This window comes from Python bivittatus, unplaced genomic scaffold (assembly GCF_059951505.1).
Source record: "Python bivittatus isolate LINGU-HERP-01145 unplaced genomic scaffold, Pbiv_v1 ctg000570_np1212, whole genome shotgun sequence".
Classification (NCBI taxonomy): Eukaryota; Metazoa; Chordata; class Lepidosauria; order Squamata; family Pythonidae; genus Python; species Python bivittatus.
This window is the reverse complement of record NW_028277097.1, coordinates 24,770,637-24,793,114: the sequence shown is the minus strand read 5'-3', so window position 1 is coordinate 24,793,114 and position 22,478 is coordinate 24,770,637. Positions and strand designations below refer to the sequence as shown.

Here is a 22,478-nt window from a genome sequence, read left to right as displayed (position 1 = left end):
AGAAAAAGAGAGCACACGTTGATTATTCCATCTCAGAACACGTTTCCTCTTCAGTTATTAAATGTTTGGAGGACAGATAGTGGAGAAAGAATCCTTCAAGTTGCACTGTGGTCTCATGAGAGAGAGAGAGAGAGAGAGAGAGAGAGAGAGAGAGAAATATAAATGTACTTCTAACTGCAGTTAAGAAGACTGGAAGCCACTTCTTTATTATTTTTTTCTTTTTTTTCCTTTTTCCTTCTTTTCTATCTCTTTTTCTTTGTTTCTTTTTCACTTTTCTATTACTTTTCTCTATTTCTCTTATTTTTAACTTAAAATTTGTATTGTTCTTACTCTATGGAAAAACTTCTTTGATAAAAATTATATCTATCTACTAAAAAAAAGAAAAACTGGGGACATATGAATTACCAGAAAAGTGACTCAAGCATATGATCAAAATTGCCTGGGCCAGAGATCTGCCTGGGCCAGAGATTGACAATGGCCAGCCCAGGTGTTTTGTCAACGTGGCCATTGCTGGGGGAGGAGAGCTGTGGGACTCCCTTTGCCTTCTCTAGGCCGAATTGCAGGGATTACCAGGACCCGCCTGTGCTTTCCCCAGGAGGGCTTCCTCTGACTTCGAGTAGGAGGCAAGCACATCTCCTTTTTTGGAGATGCCAGTGACAGTTGAGCCAAGCCTCCTTCAAACCAAGCTTGATTCCTGGGAAATTTGGGGACATGCTCATGGTAGGAGGGTTGAGGCAACAATATAGACGTGTTCTGCCACTGCCTCTGTTTGAGATGGAATGAGTTTTCAAATTCCCAGTCTAGCCCACAGCGCCAGGATTTCTCTAGTGGTCTTCTAACTAAGTTCTCACCAGACCCAACCTGGCTATGCTTTTGTTCAATAGTCAGACTGGACCAGCTGCTGTAACAGGTGTATTACAAGATCCTGTCATTCCACCCTACAGCAATAAAGAGCAATTCCTGCAGCCTCTGTTTCTTGGCCTGACCTACCTACAAGGGCTGATATCAACCTTGAAAGCCTCTCAGAGTTTCTCTCTATCCCACCTCAGGCCAAACAAAGTCAAGGCGTGGTATTTTGGGTTTCTTTCTCGCATTCTCTTCTTTCTCAGGACTGAGTAATCTCTTCTGAAACTCCTCCCTTTACCCACTCCTTCCCCATTTCCAAGGTCAGGTCCTTCAGGTTCACGCAACACCCTGAGCCACAAAACCACAAAAGCTTGCTATTGTCAGTATCTTATTTCATCCCCAAATTAATATTTCAAAGGTATTAGATGGTTAAATTTTAGATTTCAGCAAGAATTTGCTGGGTTAGGGTGTCTGTGGGAGCCCTGCCATGTCTATATTGAATGTTGGGGATTGCTGTTTTAGTCAGGCAGTCATGTGGTTTTAGTTGTGTTTTAACTTATATATTGGACATATTGTAAGCTACCCAGTCTTTTTGGACTTGGGTGGCTTTAACAAATCCAATCAATAAACAAACAAACAACTTTTCTCTGGAAAAAACATTTTGACTGCTCACATGCCATAACTGTATTCATCTGTGCCATCTATAAATTTTGTCCTTAGGCTACCATGTACACAGGATCACAGGCAAGCAGATCTCATGATGCAAAGATGATGTTGAGATCCCTGAAGAGTGGGCTACCCTGATGAAGGACACTGCTGCTAAGAGAAAGCCTATATCCTGAATGGGTGTCAATACACCACACGCTCCTCTTAGCTGACTGGTGAGCGGCAGAAGTCAACATCCACAGGCCCTTCTGGCGATATGCAAGATTGTGACCAGGAATGTAAAAGAAGTAAATGGTAAAGAGCAGGAATTTAAATTATAAAATGGAAGGGGGGAAAACACTTTCGCTGAAAGTCTGTGCTACCAAGAGAAATGGGAAGGATGTAATATACTGTATCTGAATGACGGTGGTCTGATTTTGTGAAATGGAGTTGAATATAGGTAAGGAACTGAATATATAATGTACTTGTGAATTAAAAGGCTAAAATGTATGCCAGAAACAAAGAATATATGTCATTCTGGTTGTTGTGAGTGTATACAAAAGTAGAAATCCAAAGGCTGGCAACGGTTGCATGTTACACTCCAGTGAATGGTGGTGGCAGAAGATTCAGAATTAACTGGGAAAAACTGTACAGTGTTCTACATCTCATTCATCCTGGGGAAGAACCATTCTGCCAGGTGGCATGAACAGAAAGGCAGGAATGGGATGAGAGAATCCATAAAAACCATAACCTCTTGGTGACTATCTGCTTAGAAAAGTGTGTGTCTGCTTCAGAAGCATGATGGGTGCTACATGTTAAGAAGAAGCTATCAACCTGTTGAGAGACGTGGTTCCCTGACAGGAGGACCCAATCTGATGCTGCACAACCTGCAATCCATGTTGATTTCCCATTCAAGAATCAGCCTCAGATTCTGCCCAGCTGCTGGTTTGAACAGAGGGCAAGGACAGCAGCACAATCGCCAATTCAGTCATGGAGATTACAGAAAGTTAATCCCGCTGACGCAAGCGAGAAAGAGGCAAACTAGCAATTCTTCCAGGTGGCCTGGTTCCCCAAACAAAACAAAAAAAAGGAGGGGGGAGAGCTATAATTTATTCAATGCAGTGGGGAAGTCTCAAGACATCATTGTCTTTGAGAGGAAAAAAAGTTACTGATTCAAAGAACAAGCAGTCAATCCCATAGATGGCTGGTGTGGGTCTTCCGGGCTGTGTGGCGGTGTTCTTGAAGTTTTGTTTCCTAACGTTAGGAAACAAAACTTCCAGAACACGGCCACACAGCCCGGAAGACCCACACCAGCCATCGTATGCCGGTCGTGAAAGCCTTCGACAATACAGTCAATCCCACAGCCCAGTCAGGGCTGCCTCTGGTCAGAGGACCCACTCCCCCAACCGTCAAAACACCCCCCGTTCTGAACTGTGCATTAATCTCTCCCTTCCCTCGGGAGAGATCTCTGTGGACTGGGTTTGAAATTACAGTAAATCTAAATAACTTATAACTAATAACTAATAATAAATTACAGTAAATCTAAATCTAAGTACTGAGAATTTGCTTCCTTGGCAAAAGCAACCTTTCCAGATAAACAGCTTGGCGGACAAGAGCCCTCCTCAACCAGACAGGAAGCACAGACGTGGTCCTTGCTCAGCCCAGGTACCAGTAGATAGAAGGAAGACTTCTGAATACAGCAATGTCCTGTAGGACATCGTATCTTTAACCCCTCTTTTAGATGCAGCAGGAGCAGAAAAAGCTGGCTTTCCACGACAGCGAACCACTGCTCACAGATCGCACTGTAGAGGGGAGCAGTCACCTCCCTTGAGCTGGAATCTAGGTTAACGCACCCCGAGACAGCATTTTCCGCCTTAGCAGCGGCATCACACCGCTGGCTCGTGTTTAACATGGGACACCCAGATCCTTTCCGGTGCCCCGGTGCCAGCCCTGGTCTCGCCCATCCGAGACTTGGGCTTACGTTCTTCCTCCAGACAAATATCCAGAAAGTGACCTTCCTCCCTGCTCGCTTCCCTCCTCTTCATCTGGGCCCACCGCTCAGGCCCCCCTCATCTCTTTCCCCTGAAGTATCAGCCGCCCCTCCCAGCTTTCTCTCACCTGCAAAGGTTTCAGGGTCCCCTTAACTCACCGATGCAGCCCAGGGCCTCCCCTTGATATTTCCCCCCAGCTGCGGTGAAGCTGTTTATGACTAGTCGCTGGGTGTGGAAATTCAGTCACCAGTGAGGCCGGTGGTGTCATGTAGCCCATATCTTACCATTTTATGAAGGAGAATAACAGGAGACTTTGTCAAAAGCTTTGCTGAAGTCAAGGCACACCATGCCTGTGGCATTTCCTTGATCTACTAAGCTAGTAACTCTGTCATAACAGAAGATAAGTTTCCTCTGGCAGAATTTGTGACAAACCCATCCTGTTAATTGTTGTGTGCTTATCCAAGTGCTCATAACATGCTGTTTAATAATCTGCTTGAGGACCTACCCAATATAGACATCAAACTAGCAGGTCCAGCATTCCCCAGGTCTTCCTCCTTCCCTTTTTGAAGAAGGGGAATCGCACTTGCTCCCTGTAATGGTATGTGGAAAAGACCTTGGGAGACTGGGCCAAGAGATGCTGCCATGGGAATGATCAGATAAGAGATAGCACAGCCAGCAGCTGGATAGTGGGCGGGGCAGGAGCTCAGGCAGGACCCTCCCTAGTTTCTTGGGTGGTAAAAGAGACAGGAGAGGGGGAGAACTGTACTTTCAGACTTGCAAGATTCTGTCAATGTACAGTATCTTTACAATAAAGTAGAATTACAGGTAGTCCTCGCTTAACAACCACAATTGGGACTAGAATCTCAATAGTTGAGTGAAGCAGTCGTTAAGCGAGACACCTACAAAGCTGCTTTGCTCAGTGACCACAATCCAGGCACACCTGGTTGTGTCATTAAGCAATCACCCAGGTTGTTAAGCGGATGGAGAGAAAGAGCTGCCTGCTGAAGGATTTCAGCTCTGCACAGCTGAAATCCTCCCAGCAGGCAGCCCTTTCACTCTCAAACATTCCCACAGCTCACCAGAGGGTTTCCCCTCCATGCACAGAGGGGAAATCCTTTGTGGGGCTGGAAGAATGGAGCTCAAATCTTCATTTGAGCTCCGTTCCTGCAGACTGCAGAAGGATTTCAATTCCCCACTGCTTGCAACCTTCCACTGACTTTCTGGGGAACCCGGCAGAGAAGATTGCAAATGGTGATCACGTGATCATGGGGCACTTGGCAACCAGTCATAAATGCGAGCTGACTGCCAAGCACCCAAAATGCAGCCACATGACCACGGGGGGAGGCGTGATGTTTTACGATGGCCGGAAGTGCTTTACAGGCTGTAAAGCACTCTTTCTGAGGCTGTCGTAACTTTGAAGTCATTAAATGAATGGTCATTAACCGAGGACTACCTGTAGCTCATCTGGTTGTGATTCCTATCTGGTTTACCCTGTGAGGCCAACACTGTCCTCCAAGACCTTCTAAAACCTCACCAGTCCTTTGAGGGTTGGAATGGGAGAGTGAAATCAGGCTGGGCCAGGTTTTTGGTAGACTGGGCTGAGGTAATGGCAGGCACCCCTTTCACAAGGGGCAGGAGGGCAGGGAAACTGACTTATCCCCCAGCACTGACTGTGAGTTCCAAGACTGCTTCCATGCCACTCCATCCCTCTGAAACCACCTTCCACATTGGTTCATGTTTATCCTTGCAAAGCTTCCAGATCACACCCAGCCATTTAACTGGGCTGTATTAAAGGAAAAAAATACCTCCCGTTACTTCTGCTGAAAGACCCACTTGCTTCTGGCTCTTTCTCAACTGCTGCTAACTAACAGGCACCCTGGATCCCTGAACTCCTGCCTGTGCAGGGTCTCTAAGAAGCAGGGCTATTTCTTCCCCTCCTCCCCTCTCCTGTTTGTGATCTGCCTTCTATCCTGTGCACCTGGATGCAGCAGCTCAGCTCTGCTTTTCCTGATCTTAACTGTCGTCAGACGGGGCATATAAGAGAATCCTCTTTTTTGGTACAGGAAAGTCACCATGATAGCCAAAGGTCTTAAAACCCTGGGCATCTTTATCCAACCCAGATTCTGGAGCCTTCTCTGCAAATGATGCAACCACTTCTGCACTACTCACTTCTTTGATCTGAGCAAACAGGAGGCACTAAAATACCAAAGAGAGCCAATTAGGTCTGGTGGTTAAGGCAATGTTTCTCAATCTTGGCGACTTTAAGATGGGTGGACTTCAACTCCCAGAAATTCTGGGAGCTGAAGTCCACTCATCTTAAAGTCGCCAAGGTTAAGAAACACTGGGTAAATGCACCTGACCAGAAGCAGGGAAACCTGAGTTCTAGTCCTGCCTTAGGCAGGAAGCCAGCTGGGTGATTTGGGGCCAGTCCCTCTTTCTCCTCCTTAGGAAGAAGACAAGGACAAAACACTTCCAAAAAAATGCCAAGAAAACTGCATGGACTTGTCTAGATAGTTTCCAGGTGTCAAGACTGTCTTGAAGGCACCCCCCCAAAGAAAACCTAACGATGATGTTTTGCTTATCACAAACCAGAAGGCAGATCACAAAATAATAACAGGATGCCCACAAGTAAAAGCACACAAGCTGCTCATGAGGAGATGCACCTGAGAAATGCTGCTAATATGACTTTAGCAAGCAGGTGGGAGAGGGCAGCAAAAGGCTCCACCCCGCTGGGCTGCCAGCACCGTGCTTTCAGAACCCTTTCCTTTAACTGTGTACTTGGGGGGTTCCTACTCCAAATCACTTCTTCCCTTGCCTACTTGCTTGCAAAAGCTCTGTTAAGCAGAAACTGTGGCTGAAGGGGCCTTTTACAAATTAAAATCTCCTGTGGTGCTGCTCGGTACATCCGCAACAATTGCGTCAAAGCCTCACTGATCACTGACAAAATTAACAAACACCTGGCAGGTCACGTCTCCTCTTCCTTGGCGTTCTCAGCTTCAACGTCCCTTCGCACCAGCTTCTGGGGAACAGAGGCCAGTGCATCTTGATTCCCCAGTGGTCAAAAGTGAAGCCACAGGAGGGTCTTATTCCTACCCAATGCTGAACCAGACGCCTAAATGAACTGGCAAAGCTCATGAGCCCAAGCCTGCCCTGCCACACAAGGGAAGAAGGAAGAAGCCCCATCACCCAGAGAGCCTGTGGCAGATGGACGCATTTTGCCTGAGAACAGGGCAGGCCGGCCTCTGTTCTATAGGTATGGGTAACACCAAGGGCACATGGTGGTCAAGGGGCAGGGCCTGTTGGTCTTCCTGTCCTCCCCAGCTTCCATCCCACCTGCCTCACGTTCACCAATCTGCACATGCTCAGGAGCACTTCTGCAGAAGAGGTAGCAGAGACTCCGGCCTTCCTTTCATAGCACTTTGGCATCCAGAGGGGTTTCCTTTCAGTCAGTCTCCAGCCACGTGGCGAAGGGAAACATTGCCTACAAGAGCTGCTCTAGGCTATTCTGAAGCTCTGCCTCCCGCACGGTGCCCCCACGTGCTGGTTGCCCAACAAAGAAGCAGGACTTGTGAACGATCCTTCCCACTAGTGTGATTCTGGTGCCAGAGTGGCCAGGTTTGACCCATTTATGGTATGGTCGATGCCGCCCTCCATGAATCTTATCCTAGGGCAGCTTACGATACAATTGAAAACCTAATCATATTCACAGCATAATAAAAGTGCAATTCAAAAGCAGTAAAATGGTTGAATGGCACAAAGAAATACATCATAATAATCCAGCGATTAAAATTTCTGTGTGTAAAAGAGAGACGGAAATTACTCTTGAACTGGGGAAAAAAAACAACTTTATGATGTGGATTACTCTAGCTTAAGCCATGAATAATGCCTACCCGGGGTTAGGTGCTGGGCCTGCCACTCCCAGAGACCCAGCAGGAGGAAGTCTAGCTATCCGGGATTTCCAGGAGTTGTATTCCCCAAAGATTTGGAGGGAGGGAATTAGTTGAGGAAAGCAGAAATAAGGGCTTTCTGAAAGTGGCCCGGTGTTCTTCGTCTTTCGGAAGAGAAAGGCAAAATTCTCTCTTGGTCCCAGGCCTCCAGAGGAGGGAGGACAGCCCATTACGCCAAACTCTGCCTCCCTGGATGGCCGGGCATTTATGCACAGACAGTCCCCTCTGCCCGCCTTCGGAGACGCCACACAGCAAGTCCAACACGTCCCCGTCTGCTGTAAATCCCTGTTTGCATTCATGCAAGCGAGCCAAGGATGACGCAGGCAAGACATTGTTTGCAAGCTCTTGAGCAAACAGCCTGGCATCTTCCTAGCAGAACACCAGGAAGGCAGCGCAGGCTGGAGTGGGGCTGAGTCCTAGAAGGGATTTGCTCACTCGCCCCCCTGCAGGGGGCATCCCCGCTCACTCAAAAAAGACGCGCAGCTCTTTAGTAAGGGAGGCCCACCCCATGAAGCAACCTATAGGCCTGATTCTTTGTTAAGGTGGGACCCATGCCCCCTCCCTGCTGGAAGGTCCAGCCAAGGACCAGCTTTCCTGCATTTATGTGTTATCCCTACCCGAAACTCTCGAGTAGAAGACTTTTTATCATCCATCCATCCATCCAGAGTTTTCTGACTCTCCTGGGGCAGCTTCTTCAGAAGCTGCCTCACGCCTTGGGTGCAGCACCCAGGTCACCCCCAGCCGCCTAGGGAAGGCCCTGCTCTGCTCTGGCAGGCCAGCTTATTCTCCTCAGAACATAAACGTCACCAATTCCCTGAGCAGTTAACCATCAAGAGGCTTCGATCAGAACAGAAAGTAATCAGGATGACCAGACAGCCCTTTAAAAGTGGCTGAAGGGCTGGTCGTTGTTTTGTAGTGCTGGCTTCCAGAAACAAGCAGAGAGGCAAGATTGGGACAGGACAGCCATCATAAGAAAAAGAGAATAACATGTTAATATCACATTTCTGAGACTCACTCAGTGGGCAGTCCAAGCATACCCCCTGCTTTTGGCATTAGCTCCCCCCCAAAACATCTGTTAGCCTGCCTTTCAGGACGGCTGATGGGCGTGAGGCCTGCCTAAATCTCTGGCTAAAGGGCCACAGTGCACACACCTCACTGCTGCCTTGCGCAACTGCTCTGCCTCCTTCACATGATCTCATGCAGCTTTCCTGAGCTGCTTCCATCGCTTTCCAGGTTGCAGAACTTCTGTGAAAGGAGGAAGGAGCAGAAGAGCCGCTATTCCTTTTGAGGACATGGACCACCTGCAGCTGCAGCTGTTGCCCTCCATGCTCTGCCCGTGGTGGAGGGCGCATGGGGGATTCTGGTTCTCTCTCCAGCCTGCAGAGCTGTTCCTCTTTCAGAGCCAACTGGCATGCAGGAACACCCCAGCTGCCCAGGTTCCTTGGCAAATGATGCAAGTGACAAGATCTGGTTAGATCCTGTTCTGAAGTTGACTAGATTAGAGATCAAGCACACTCAGCTGAAACTGATCTTACAGCGATCAGGATCCATGCTCCTCCAGACAACATAAATGGATTCTCCATGCCCTTACTGTGGCCAAAAGACTGATACTGCGGCACTGGAAAGGTAAATGTATGACCCATTCACTCAACGGATCGAAGACCTGATTGTGCTTGCCATTTATGAGCGGATTGCCTGTAGACGTAGACTTTGTATGGACAAGTATAATGAAATATGCAACTCATTTATACAAAATACAGTATATTAAAAAAAATGAGTCACATAAATCTATTAAAAATATATATGTACTTGAATATTTGTATTAGATAAGCATATATGGAATTGAAATTCTTTATTGTTATAATGATATAATAACCCTTTTTTCTCTTTGTTGTATTTTTTCCCACTTATTTGTTAAGCCACTTTTATGTACTTTTTTCCTTCTTTTTGTAATCAATTTTTTTAAAAAAAATAAATAAATAAAAAGGGATCCATGCTCCTTACAGGTAAGCTTACTTGGACTCCTCTCTAGCCCTGTGCCCCAGTGCCCTTTTTTTCCTTTGCCACTGCGCTATGATAGTCACAATAGCGCAACTGCGAAACAAGGAAAATTAGACACCAGATTTAAAAGAACAGCTCATCTCGGAACCTGGTGCAAAAATGTACCGGCTTCCTTGTCCCCGTTGGCTGTTTCTCATATTTAAGCATTCAGTGGGACCAAAATATCCGAAGGACAAACTCCCACGTCACGGTCACCCCCAGCTGATATTGCACAAGGCTCCGGCCCAGGTAAGAAAGCAGATCTGCAGTATTCAGGTCCAAGTGGGAAATGTGCTTCAGATCCAGCGCAGGCACGCTTGCCGAACTAGGAAGAACGATGCGCCCAGGCCGCATCTGAAGCGCCTTTCTGCTTGTACACCTCCAGCTGCAGCAGCCAGAAATGAAAAGGCAGTGGCTCCGAGCACTGAAAGAAAGCATCCACCTAAAGAATCCAAAGGCCAACTCCCTACCAGGATTTTGGCGATGCTCCGTATCTTCCTTTTTCAGCAAGCGTCTAACTGGTTTAGATTCTCTTCTATCTCTTCTTTATTCTGGCTTGTTCTTATATTTGTTTAACACTGACTTAGGGACCAGAGCTTTAGGAAACAGAACGGCATCTCCTTGAGTGCCTACCACAAAAGGTCCTGCTCACACCCCATTCTGTCCGTACAAACTCCATCAAACCAATTTGGACTCTTCCTCTTCCAGGAAAAGGCCCCCTTCTCTCCCCATACCGTCAATTCGCATTTTGGCAAGGGTGGCGTGTGACGCCTCTGACCTGGTCTCCTTTGGGAGCATGTGAGGCGGTGGGCTGGGAGTGGGGGGCACTGCTTTGCCCCTCTGGGTCCTATCAGGAGGTCACACCGGGAGACATCTGCTGCCCAACGCCCTGGGGTTGTCCTGGGTGGTCCTGCCAGGCCCCATCCAGCTTCCTGGGCTACTTACTACCTATACACAGGGAACCCAAGCCACCTGCAGGGCTGCTGACTCCTTTGGGGCCTGCCCCATGCCCTTCAATGGGGCACGTTTGCGGTTCCACTGCAGATACCGCTAACACCCATCCAAATTCTGCTGCTTCCACAATGGAGCTTTCGTTGTGAAATAAACTGCGCTAGTATTGAGGCAGACCCATCCCTTCTTACAGTTTAGGGCTTAGGAGCTATTGCTCAGGGTTTTTTTTAATGTTTTCCTGTTTTCCTTTCTGTTGTTATTTCTTTTTAATGTTGCTTTCATGGGTGCTTTTACAATATCTTTACAAGCCGCACAGAGCTGTTAAGGAATTGGGGGCGTATCTTTTTTTATTAAGGATAAATGCGTTCCTTACATTTGTATACTGATGAATCCCCTGGTGGTTTACACCAAAAAAATCAATAATAGTAACTGATATTGGCTGGGAAATTGCCATAAGGATCCAGAGAACAGCATACAAGACTGGCTGCGATGGTTCTCAGCACAACAGCTGGCCAGCAGCCCTGAAGACTTTGAGGGTCTCCTTCTCTTCCAACCTGCTCTGAGATAAGGCCTCCTAAAACTGCAGAAGTCTCTCTTCATAGCAGTGATGGGGGTATGAAAACCCACATGAGGCTTTAGCTCTAAAGTTGCTTTACGAGGTGCCATGCTGGCCGGACAGCTCAGTTTGGGGTCAGAAGAAGAGAACCCAGAACTGGTATTAGCATTATGATTGCTAGATATTTAATCATTCTGCCCGCAGCAGTATCCAATCACTGTATGAATTACCCAGTTACTGAAAACTCATTAATGAAAAGCAGAGCAAGTTCAGAAATAAACAGGGCTTCAGAAACTCAGGATAAAACGCAGTTAGGTCAAGCAAGATTTGAAATCCTTATGGGATGTTCTGATGCTGAAAGAAGCTCTTCCCAGTGCTTTGTCCTGATATTTACATTTCACTGTGGTCAGTGACTTTTAAAAATAAAGTCTGGTGGTCCTCAATATTCCACAACTATTTCAATTATGGGAAGATGGACAGCCTCACTGAGGATTCCACTTTGCCAGACACAGCTGGACTTGCAGAAATGAAACTGTCTGCAGATTAGGAGGAGGAGGAGAAAAGGGAACTTTCTGAAAAACCCTGCAGACATCAGGAGATAGATGTCAGCCCTTCAAGGTAGGCCAGGTCAAGAAACAGGCTAGGCAGGGATTCCAGGAACGTTCTTTATTGTAGTAAAGTAGAACAACAGAATCCTGAAAGCCAGTCTTCCCTGCTCCCAGTCAAGGTGGGGTGTTCTGAGTCTTTCTCAACTCTCTCCTTTCCTAGGGCCAAGCCACTGTTCACCCCATCTCCCAAGGCCAGAGTTCAACTCCTCTATGCCTACTGTTTCCAAACCATGCACCACAGTGCCCCTGTAGCTTAAAGTTTTGGTCTAAGGGTGCCATGAAAAAAATATGATTCCTATTATTTTTTCAATTTATATGCCGCCTGACTCCCAACAACTCTGAGACACTAAGGGTGCTGTGATCCACTGTTTCGGCATCCCCGACAGAAGGCCACCCAGCCTCCACTTAAACACCCCCACAGAAAGAGAGTCCCCCACTTTCTGAGGTGACCTGTTCCATAATTGAATGGCTCTTTCCATTAAAAAAACCTCCAACTAAAATAATTTTTTTCCTAATAACTTCATCTTGGCTTGTCTTCTGGAGCAATGGGGAATATTCTGCCCTGCCTTCTTCCCCATGATAGTTCAAGGAGAGCCACCCTGCTTGCAGGAGCTGAAGGGGACTCAGCCGACTCCTTGTTCTCCTGAGCGGGAGGCTGTCATTTTCAGGAGTGGCCTGGAAATACCAGGGATTGTTTTAGGGGGATGGGGTACGTGCTCAGAGGCTTACTTCCTTCTTCCTGAACTTTTACTTTTACATTAAAAAACGTCTCCCTATCAGAATTGTACAACTCCTGTCAAGGTCAGAACCCACTTCCAAGAGGATTACAATAAACGGCTTTATTCACATTTCAAAAGACACAACGCTCATCTCAGAGATATGGTGTAACAAAGAGATTTGCTTAACCCAGCCAGGGAGAGGATCCTATTTGTAAGGAAGGGACCTCCTCCATCTCCAAAGGGCCACAGTGGAAAAGACCTTTCCTTCTTTTTCCCCCTTCTTCCCCAACACAGGTCCCTGGGGGTCTAGGAGAAGGTCTCCCTCCTGCCCCATCACCAGGGCTACCCAGGCAGTGGAAGAAAAATCTGTCCCTCAAGTGATGCCATCAGTGCCAGACCCTCTGGACATTTTCAAGCTGGAAAAGAAGGGGGGGGGGAGAGTTTGGGTTTGCTTGTTTTCTTTCCTGAAAAACTGCCCAAGCATCAGTTTGGTCAGACTTTTAAAAAGTGTAAAAGAAATGAAGCCACCGCCAGCCGCCAAGGTGTTCTCCTTGTTCCAAAACAAGGCTCCCCTTCTCCCCATCCCCACCTTGCACCACACCTAACGTGCTGGGCATGGGGCTCTCTTGGAAGACAGCAAAACCAAAAGGCAGCCACTAAGCTCTTAGCTGGGCCAGCTGAAGCAAACCCGCCTTGCTGATGATCCTAAGAAGCCTGCCCTGCTGCTCATTTCCAAGCGTCAAGACCTGCCGCACATCTCACCGGCCACTCTCAGATGACCTGCAACATGTGACGCAGGAGAGGAAGACAATACAAATCTTCTTGACTTCACTGCCTAGCAAGGTCCCACGAATCCTCTGGAAAGAACAACAGCTTCAAGGATGGAAGGAAGGAACCCTGAGAGCTAGTTGGAAGCTATTCCCTAAACCACCTTCCTGGGAGACAGGTCTCCCTCCTTGTACCACATGAGAAGAAGAAAGAGGACGAGGATCTCACTGCTTGGATTTGCCTCTGTGTAAGTACTGAGGCAAGGATAAAGCTCAAAAGTGAATACATAAAGGCTTCCTTTCCAAAGGACTTCTAAAGTCCTCCCTGGGATTCTTGAGTTATTCTTCCAAACCTCTCCCAGTAGCTCATCTGAACTCAGATTCTTGGATGGATTCTGTTTGCTGCCGAGAAGCCTGGCAGCAGGACCCAGGAAGCCCACCCACCCAAGCAGTCCAGCTGCTGAGCAAGACAGGTGAAGGAGTCGTCCTAGAAAACGAACCCCCAGAATAGGAAGCGTCTTTGCTACTCCGGCAGGCAAGTGGCAAAGTTCGCCTCCTTCGGCCTCTGAAAGAAGGCAAGGCCTCAGATTCACCAAGATGCCTGGGTCCCATGCAAAGGGCTCAACTGTAACTCCATGTGGGACTTTGTGCCTGCTGCATCAGTTACCCTGGACGTGCCTGTCCTCAGACTGCTCGACAGGGCTGTTCTCGGCCTCCTTTGTAAGAGCCCCATCACGCAGGTTCCTTTATTCTAGGAGGTGCAGGCTGGTCAGGGCGACAGAGGGAAGACCCAAGAGTGAGAAACTGCGTGAGCTTGCTGTCAACTAAGTCAGGCAGGAAACCTTTCCAACGGTTGGCGGTTTTAATACACGCAACTAATCACCAGGGTATTTGACTGCCGTCTAACACAGAAAGATTATGCTCGCTATAGCCAGCCAAAGGACCCAGTTTTTCTGGCAACCTTTTGCAGGGCTGAGCTGGGATCTTCCTCTTCTCCCTCACCCAGAATTTGCTTTGCCAGCGAAAGCTTAACTAGGGGCTTCCGTAAGAGTCAGCACCCCTAGGAAGGCGGCCCAACCAAACTCCAGCCCGGCTGACATGAAGCTGCCTGCAGCCAGAGCCGCCCCTCCCAGCAGACTGGGAGTTAGCCACGGGGAAAGGGGGTCCCGCCGCCCGCCTCTCGGACAGACTCCGGCAGACCCGAGCCTGCTCTACGGGGCCCGCGGTGTGTCTGGCCGGCAGAAATAATTCCGACGGCGGGGGGCCTGCGATGCTGATTTGGGCGGGCTTCGACCCTCCGCCGCGCAACCGAGGCAGCGCCGGGGCCCGGCCAGCCTGAGGAACGCCACCCAATGCGCCCGGCTGCGCCGCTCCCCGGCCCGCTGGCGGACGCGCGGCTGCCTCGCGAACAAGCCCCGCGCAGCGCGGCCGAGGCAGCCTCCCACAGCCGCGCGCGGTTCCGCAGGGGCAGCCACGCAGGGCACCCCGCGCCTTACGCTCCCCCCTCCTCCTCCGGGCAGCCCGGGCGGGGCCCGTCCGTCCGTCCGTCCGTCCGTCCTTCGCGGAGCCACCCAACCGCCACCCGCGGACCGTCCGCACGCGCAGCCCAGGCGCCCCGGGCCCCGGGCTCGCCCTCAGGACCCCGGCGCCCGCGGGGCGGAGGCAGCTGGCGCCAGCCGCCCGGGACGGCAGCGAGGAACGGAAGCGACAGCCCGCAGCCGCGTCCGTCGGGCGGGCAGCGCACCCGCTCCCCACGGAAAGGAGGCGCCGCAGCCTCGGGGCCGCCGGCCGCCGCCGGCAGCGCCCCGGGAAGCGCTCCCTGCGGAGGGGCGGGCCCGACGGGGCGCCGGGCGGCGGACGCTCCGCCAGGCGGGAGGGCACCGCCTCGCGGCCCCCCCGGCCAGAGGCTCCGGGCCACGCCGCCGCGACGCGCCCAGAGGCACCCTCGCCCTCGCCCGCCGGACTCACCGCGGACGCACAGCAGGGACATGGCGCCGCCTGGACCCGGGCGGCAGGCCGGCGTCCACCTGCCCGCCCGCTGCTTCCTGCCGGCCCGCGCCCGCGCTCCGCACGCCCGCCAGGCCGGGGCTCGGCCCCGCGGCGCAGGCGGCGGCCCTCGGGCGGTGCGCAGGAGGCCCCGTCGCCACGGCGACGCCGCGGGGGAGCGGCGGAGGGGCGGGGCGTCGCGGCGGCCAATCGCCGCCCGCGGAGGGGCGGCGCCGGGCCACGCCCCTCGGCCCCTCGGCCCCCCGCCCCGCCGAGCCCGGAGGCTGCTCCGCCCGCGGAGGCCGCGGCGGCCGTGGCGCCCCGGCCCCGGCCCCGGCCCCGCTCGGCTCCCCGGCCGCGCGCCCGCGCCCCTCTCGCCGAAGGGCAACGGGGAGGCCCGCCAGGCGAGTGGCTCGCTCCGTCCCCGCCGGGGTGCGCGAACTCGGCGGACGAACGCGCGGCCGCCCCGCCGGCCCCGCCGGTCCGGGCCCAGGGCGTCCCGGCAGCCCACCGGGAGCGGGAGGAGCGCGCGGCCCTCGCGCGGCACGGGTCCCCGGGGCGGGGCGGCCTCCCAGTCCGCGCCGGAGCGCGCGGGGTGCCTCGGATGCTGCTGTCCGGATCGTGCGGGGCGGCGGTGCCGAGCGGGCCCGGAAGCGCCCTGCGCCCCTGGGGTCAGCGCAGCCCGAGAGCGGCGGTGGAGTGTCCGGCTGGGCCCGGGCCCGTCCTGCGCCCGCAGCAGACCGGCAGAGCCGCGCCGGGCTCCGCCGCGCTCTTGCAACGGGCGGGTGCGCCCTCGGGGGTCCAGGGAGCGGCTACCCCAGCCCGCGCCCCGCCCCCTCCTGAATGCGCCCCGCCCTCCCTGGCAGCCCCCCCCGGCGACGCCTCCCGTCGCGGTGGCGCGCAGATGCTTCCCTGCCACCGACCGGCTCTGGCCAGCAGCAGATCCGCGGGGCCCTCGTGGCCCTGCCCGGTCAGGCTGCTGCCCTTCTGCCATCCTCCTGGGTCTTCTCTCCAAAATGGCGGAAGCTTTGGCTCACCTCGTGTCCAGGCCCCCCCCAGGAATCCCCCCGAAGGCCCAAGGGAGCTCTTGTCCAGAGGCTTCCGAGGCTGGGGTCCCCCAGTCAACGCGCCACCTGCAACCCCCGCCTGGTGGAAGGAGCGGGGTCTTCAGGTGCGCCTGGTTACCGGCTTCCACGTGGCAGGTTCACCCGTGGCTTCCGAAGGCCACAGGCCTCTCTCTGGGAACGGAGCTCAGCCAGTGTGGCGGGGTAGCGGGTAAACGGTGATGGATCTCACTCTGGAGCCCCAAAGCACCTGGCTCTTTTCATTCTAGGGGAATTTGGGGGACGCGAATCCCACGTATGGCCATTTTTGCAACATCAAGCTTTCTTTTTCAGTGTATTTATCTGAGAACCTCTGTGTGCCAGTGTAAGGTGACTACAAAATCCTAAAATCAAACAACTCATGCAGGGCCCCGCTGCTCTTTACGCTTCCTGTTATTCTCACGCTGAGAAGCAGCCTTGCCCTCAACCCTCACGGCGTCTCCCTTGATGGCTCATAGCAAGTAGACGCGGGGCAGGGAAATCACTGAATTTTGCTTCCCAACAGCCTCCGCTTGACATTCAGGTGCTGTAGCGCTGGGAGGACAGCCAGCATCTCATAGGCTTTGGAGCTGCGTTGGCCGTGGCTGTGGCCATTGTCCCCCACTCTGGCCAGCCCAGCCCAGCCCAGCCCAGCCCAGCCAGGAACTTCGAGAGGAGAACAAGATCCCAGCTGGGAGGAAGCTGTGGTTCTGAATGGGATCTGGTAGAGAAGACTCATCCTCGCCCAGCAGTCTCTTGGAGAGAGTAGTTCCCCACCCTGTGCTAAGCCATAAACCCCGGGTTTCAAACCAGGAGGGCTGTGTTCACACACCACACTAAGCAAAGCCCAGAAGACACAGAGCAGAGGTTCTGTGCTCCTTGAAACAGCGCATACATTTCTGCAACCTCCCCTTCAACGACGCGAATTATTTCACTACGGTTCGGGTTGGGCAAGAAATAAGTGCATCTGTTTTTTACTGTTTTGGGTTTTAATTGTGAGCTGCCCAGAATCACCCTCTGGGGGAGATGGGCAGCATAGAAATTTAATAAATAAATAAATAAATAAATATCCACTTTCAAGTATTCAGTTTTAATCTAGATGTCACAGGGCTTCTCACACTTTGCAGGGCCACAACTGCCTACTTGTGGGCTGGGCTCATGCATTGCCCCAAACTGTTATCAGAAGTCTGTGTTTGGGTCTCGCTGGTTGTGAACAGTTGTGAAAATTATTGCAGTTTGTAAATCAGGGTTCATATCCAGCAACTAGGTTATTCAGCAAACCATGATGAAGCATAATACTGAGTGTCCCGGCTTGCAGTGGCGGACGGTGCAGTGCTAGGCTCTTGACGGGTATTTGGTTTGGAAGCCTCCGAGGCCGAGGGCTGTGCAAGGCTCAAGGTCGAGGCTCCTGCCAAGACGACAGGCACTTCCCGCCTGCCAAGGCCTCTGGCGGCTTTTCCTCTGCCTGCTTTAAGCATCTCCATGGGGTTCGGGAGGGCAGCCAACGCCCCGGCCGTCCTTCCTGCTGCCGAGCGAACGGGAAGTGCGACTTCAGGTCTGCCGCAGAATCGGAAGGCTGTTTGGCCCTGCGGAGTGACCTGCTGGCCCCGAGAGGCGCTGAAAGGAACAACGCAAGGGGGGCAGGGGGGCTGTCAGGGGTCACTGTGCCTAAGGGGTGACGCTGTGATACGCGCTCCTGAGGAAGGTCCTTCCCCAGCTCTCCAGCAGGCAAGGGCCCTTTGATCCCAAGGAGGAAGGCTGCCTCTCGCAGAAAGGCCCAAGTGGGTGGCGGGTGCCCTATGGCGTCAACGTGACCACTCGTCCTGTAGTCTGGTTGGAGAAGGCCCCCCCGGAGCTGACAGGAGGGCAGGGCTGAAACGCGAGGGAACAGGTGCTGCTGCCTACCTTGGAAGGGGCGTGTGCGCCCCCTCCCCCCAAAGGCACCCCTCTCCCAGATGTGCTGGAAAACTTTCATTCTGTCTCAAAGCGTCCCTTTGGGGAGGAGGTTGTTCAGACGGGCTGCAGAGGGCCCCCCGGAGGAAACACTCCTTTGGGTCACACTTGGGGATGCTCTCCGGTGAGACTGGGAGAGGGGAACTGTGGCCCTCATAACCCTTTTGATCTCTCCGTGGCTTTTGGTACCATCAATCATGGTATTCTTCTGAGCTATCTCCAAGAGCTGGGCTGGGGGAGGGGGGACACTGTATTGCAGGAGGTCCAGTTGGTGGTGGCTGGGGTGGAGATTGGCCCCCCCGTCAGATGATCATTCATGTGTGATACGCTGACGGTACCCAAGGCTATATCTCAACTCCTGGCTGAACAAAGGATGCTGTGGAAGAGCTGTCCAGGTGCCTGGAGACTGGATGGGAAGGAACGGGTTGAGATTTAGTTCCGAGAGGGTGGAGTGGCTCTGGGTTCAAAGGCCGGCTGGTCCCAGAGAGATGCCATCCTTAGTTCTGAATGGGGCCACAACACAGAACTGGATCACAATTTGGGATCTTCTGAACTCAGAACTGCTGTTTGAGGAGCAGGTGGCAGCTGTAGACAAGAGGACCTTTGCGCAGCTCCATCTTGTACCCCAACTGCAACCTATTTGGGGAACTGGAGCAGCTTTTGAGACAAACGAACAAACGAGTTAGCCAAGCCGATAAACAAAAAGTCCGCTTCTTGACTGGCTAAAGTTTACCCCAAACTGCACCACCACCACAAGCTTAGAATGTTCAACCTGTTTTCATCAGATGTGAAGGATGTTAAGGCTAAAGGAGACGCCGGTTCAGAAGGCAACTCCAGCCGCACTTGGGATTCCTGGCCCTCTTCATATCTCTCGGCCTCCTTGCTTGTGGAGCCCTTTGAGATGAGGAAAGCAGCTGCCACGTGGCGCCCGTGGGGGAGAGAATCGCCCCTGCCCCTCTGGGCACCCCCTCCCCCAACGCTCCCCTGCTGTCTCTGGAAAGCAGCTGGGAGTCCATGGATTGGGACCTCACTACCTCGGCAAAGGGGCTGAAACCTGCTTTGAGCCCCAGGAAGCGAGGTGAGGTCTGGAAGCGGCTCAGGCAGACGCCTCCGCGATTCGCTGGTGTATAAGAAGGAAGGAGGAAGAATGTGATCAGACCTGCAAGATTCTGCCACCATAACCAATCTTAGTAAAAGGAGTTTCAGCCTTCCAGGTGACCTGGGGGGCTGACACAGGCTATCTTAGCAGGCTGCGTGCAAGGGTTGCTAGTCTGGGGAGTAGAGTGATCCAGCCCACGGTTGTCCCCCGTGGGGTGCCACAGGCCTTGGCCCTCTCTTCCGTATTATTTAGCATCTACAGGAAGCTCCTGGGAGAGAAAGCCATCAGTTCAAAGCGAGGTACCATCAGCGACCAGGCCAGCGATGCTGTGGGGGTCCTGAACTGGTGCCTGGATACTATCAGGGTCTGGATGGGGAGAAACAAGCTCAGATTAACCCCTAGGAAAACAGAGCTGCACTTTGTCCACCAGCATCCTAGTCTCCCTGAAACATCAGTTAAGCTGTGGCTCTGGATGGAATCACGCTGGTCAGGATCTGTAGAAACCGATATGGGCCCTGAGTTACCACCTTGTTTGTCTATGATCTCCTGGCAAGGAACTGCTTAAGATCCTGCCCTGCATGAAATTCAGGGGATGTGGGTTAAAAGGCAAACCTTTTTGGTTTTGGCCCCCATTCTGGGGAATAAGTGCCCTCCAAAGATATGTGGACCCCTTGCTCCTGGCCTTCAGCTTTAGATGGGCTTTCAGTTATTGTAATGGTTAGGAATGACAGAGTTGGCCACTAGATTTTACATGGACTTTGGTTGTTATTTATTGTTTTTGGAGGGTAGATTTTTGCCCAGCTCATTTGATTAGACCAGGGTTTCTCAACCTTGGCCACTTGAAGATACATGGACTGGCTGGGGAATTCTGGGAGTTGAAGTCCACGCATCTTAAAGTGGCCAAGGTTGAGAAACCCTGGATTAGGCTGTGGTGAGTAGGTGAATGAACGAATGGCCTTCCCCAGTAGCACAGCCCCACCTCATCTCTCCTGATCTGGCTTCTCCACATGTTCCTCTTGGGTTAGGGTTAGGGTGCCTCACGTTGCCAGACTTGGACTCTGTCTCTACATCCTCCGCGGCCCCTCCTGGCTCCTCTGCCCACTGTTCACCAGTTGCCTTCTCCACCAGCCCGGCTGCAGCCATTGGAACCGTCTGCTCCCTTGCACCTCCAGGCTGCTCCTCCGCTCCTCTCTTTCACCGCAGAGAGAGCAGACCTTTGGCAAGGAGAACTCCCGTGCTTTCCCCTTTCTCCCTCTTTGCCTGCTCCTGAGTTGCCTGTCCCTTTCCCTGCTGCAAAGAGGGAAAGACCGCCCAGCTCTGCTCCTCACCCTCTTCTGTGGGGCATCAGAAGGACTGGGAGTGCCAGCTGGCATTTGCCTATAGAGGACAGGATGGCAGGGAGGGGCCTCCCCCATACTGCTGCAGCCCTCTTCTCCCAAGTGCCTGCTCAGCTACGCCATGAGCAAGAGCAGCCTCGGACCAGGCTGTGGACAGGGCTTTTCTGCTCTGAAGCTCCATCCTGAGCAGGGCATTTTGAGCGGGGAGATGGTCCCAGGGCCGAGAGCTGCAGAGTGGGAACATCCATGCAGAGAGTGCCCCCTGCTGTGCACTCTTGGCATGCCAGGAGCCAACACAACGTGGGAGTCCCCAGGGCTGTAGGGTGCAAGCAGTAAAGCAGGCGGGAGAGCAAGAGTGCTTTGGCTGGCTGGAAGGGGGCACCTGAACACCCCTCCTGGAGAGTAGAACAGCTGTTGCCCACATACCTGGTGGATTGCGAGGTTAGCTTTCAGGTAGTGAGTCACAGAAGGTTAGGGTTTGAAGGTTGAGATCGTGTAGTCTGTCCTTCTGCCCGGCGTGGGAATCCACCAGTGCCCCGTCTTTGAAGACGGCAACCCAGTGTGTCTTTGAACGCCTCCAGCAGAGAGCCCACCACCTTCCGGGGGAGCCTGTTCCACGGCTGGGAGGCTGCTCCCTCGAGGACGTTTCTCCTGACGCCCGACTGAAACTTTCGTTGTTCTTCAGCCGTTCTGATGCTTCTGGCTCTTTGTGACCTTCAGAATCATTTTGTCAGGGTGTCTGATGGTCACAAGCTGTGGTCACAAACGGCTTCTACTTCCTTGCAACTTAAACACTGTTTCTTGTCCTGTCTTCTGGAACTACTGGATAATTCTGCCCCCTCTTCTGTGGGGAGATTCTTGAAGACAGCAATCGCGTCTCTCTGCAGACCCTCTTCTCCAGGCTAAGCACACCCGTCACCTATAACCCTTTCTGGTAAATTTTTCCCTCCAGTTTGTCAATGTCCTTCCGAAAATGCGTTGCCCAAGGCTGGCTAAGCTTCCTAGAGTAGAGCCCTCTTGCACCCGGTTGGTTGGTTTGGTTTTGACTTGGCACGCTGCACAAACTCAGCTGTGTGGTGTTCCTAAACTCTAGCTTATGGCTTACAGTAGTGTGTTAATTCAGCCGACTGCGATCAGGAAATCGTGGTTAAACCAGCTGAGTCACAGCTACTGGCTTACGGGGCTCGGTTTGAGGCACTTCCACCCACTGGCCACCGGAGGGCAGCGGCTCCCTTCCCGAACGGTCATTTCTGACCGCGGAATTCTTCCGGGCGGAGCGCTCCGACGTTCCTGCCCGGGGCGCGCCGGCCTTGCGGGGCGCTGCTCCGAGCGCCAGGAGAGGCGTCCCGTGCCACGTCCGGCCGGAGGCGCTCATAAAAATAAACTGATAGGGACCGTTCGCGGCAGCGGCTTCCGAAGGCGCGATGCCACCAGCCCCTCTTCAGGGGCGTTTATGGACGGAGACGGGGGCTCTCGCGGTCCCCCGACCCTCTGGCCGGGAACCGCTGACTGGAGCGCGGCCTGACGTCGTCTTGTCTTCGTGCGTTGCTCCCCGTGCGAGGACGCCCGCTTTGCAAGCGGAGCGCGGGACGCGGCCACCCCGGCGTTGCTGCGGGGGCCCGGCGGCGAAAGGCGCGGCGCTTCGGGCTGGGTCTTCTGGCCGGCCTGCGCTGACGCGGCCCCCTCCCTGCCCGGGAGGCGCTCGGGGGAGCCGGCCGGGCACGGGCGCCGGTTCTGGGCGGAGGCCGCTCCGCGGGAAGGAGGGAGGGAGGGACGGCGCTGCTCGGGCGCGCCGCAGGAGGGACCGCCGGGGGCTCGCTGGCTCCGGGGACGCCGCCCCCCGGCCGCTGGGCCCGTCTCGCCTGCGGGGCAGAGGCCGGCGGCGGCCCCTCCGGCTCTGCCTCTGCCGCCAAAGCCGAGCCGCGGGCGGGGGGCCGGCGGCCCGGAGCTC

At 53.3% G+C, this 22,478-nt stretch overlaps 1 protein-coding gene across 5 annotated transcripts in view; it reads right to left on the bottom strand.

Moving 5' to 3' along the window:
- Positions 1–15,223, bottom strand: part of LOC103065994 (protein unc-13 homolog B) — a 169,828-nt gene extending 154,605 nt beyond the window's left edge. For all 5 annotated transcript variants that reach the window (XM_088152678.1, XM_088152682.1, XM_088152679.1 and 2 more), the window contains exon 1: positions 15,039–15,223. In XM_088152678.1, coding sequence (XP_088008804.1) covers positions 15,039–15,060 — 22 coding nt within the window. In that variant the 5' untranslated portion in view covers positions 15,061–15,223. The remainder of the gene's footprint in view (positions 1–15,038) is intronic.
- Between the last annotated feature and the right edge of the window lie 7,255 nt (positions 15,224–22,478).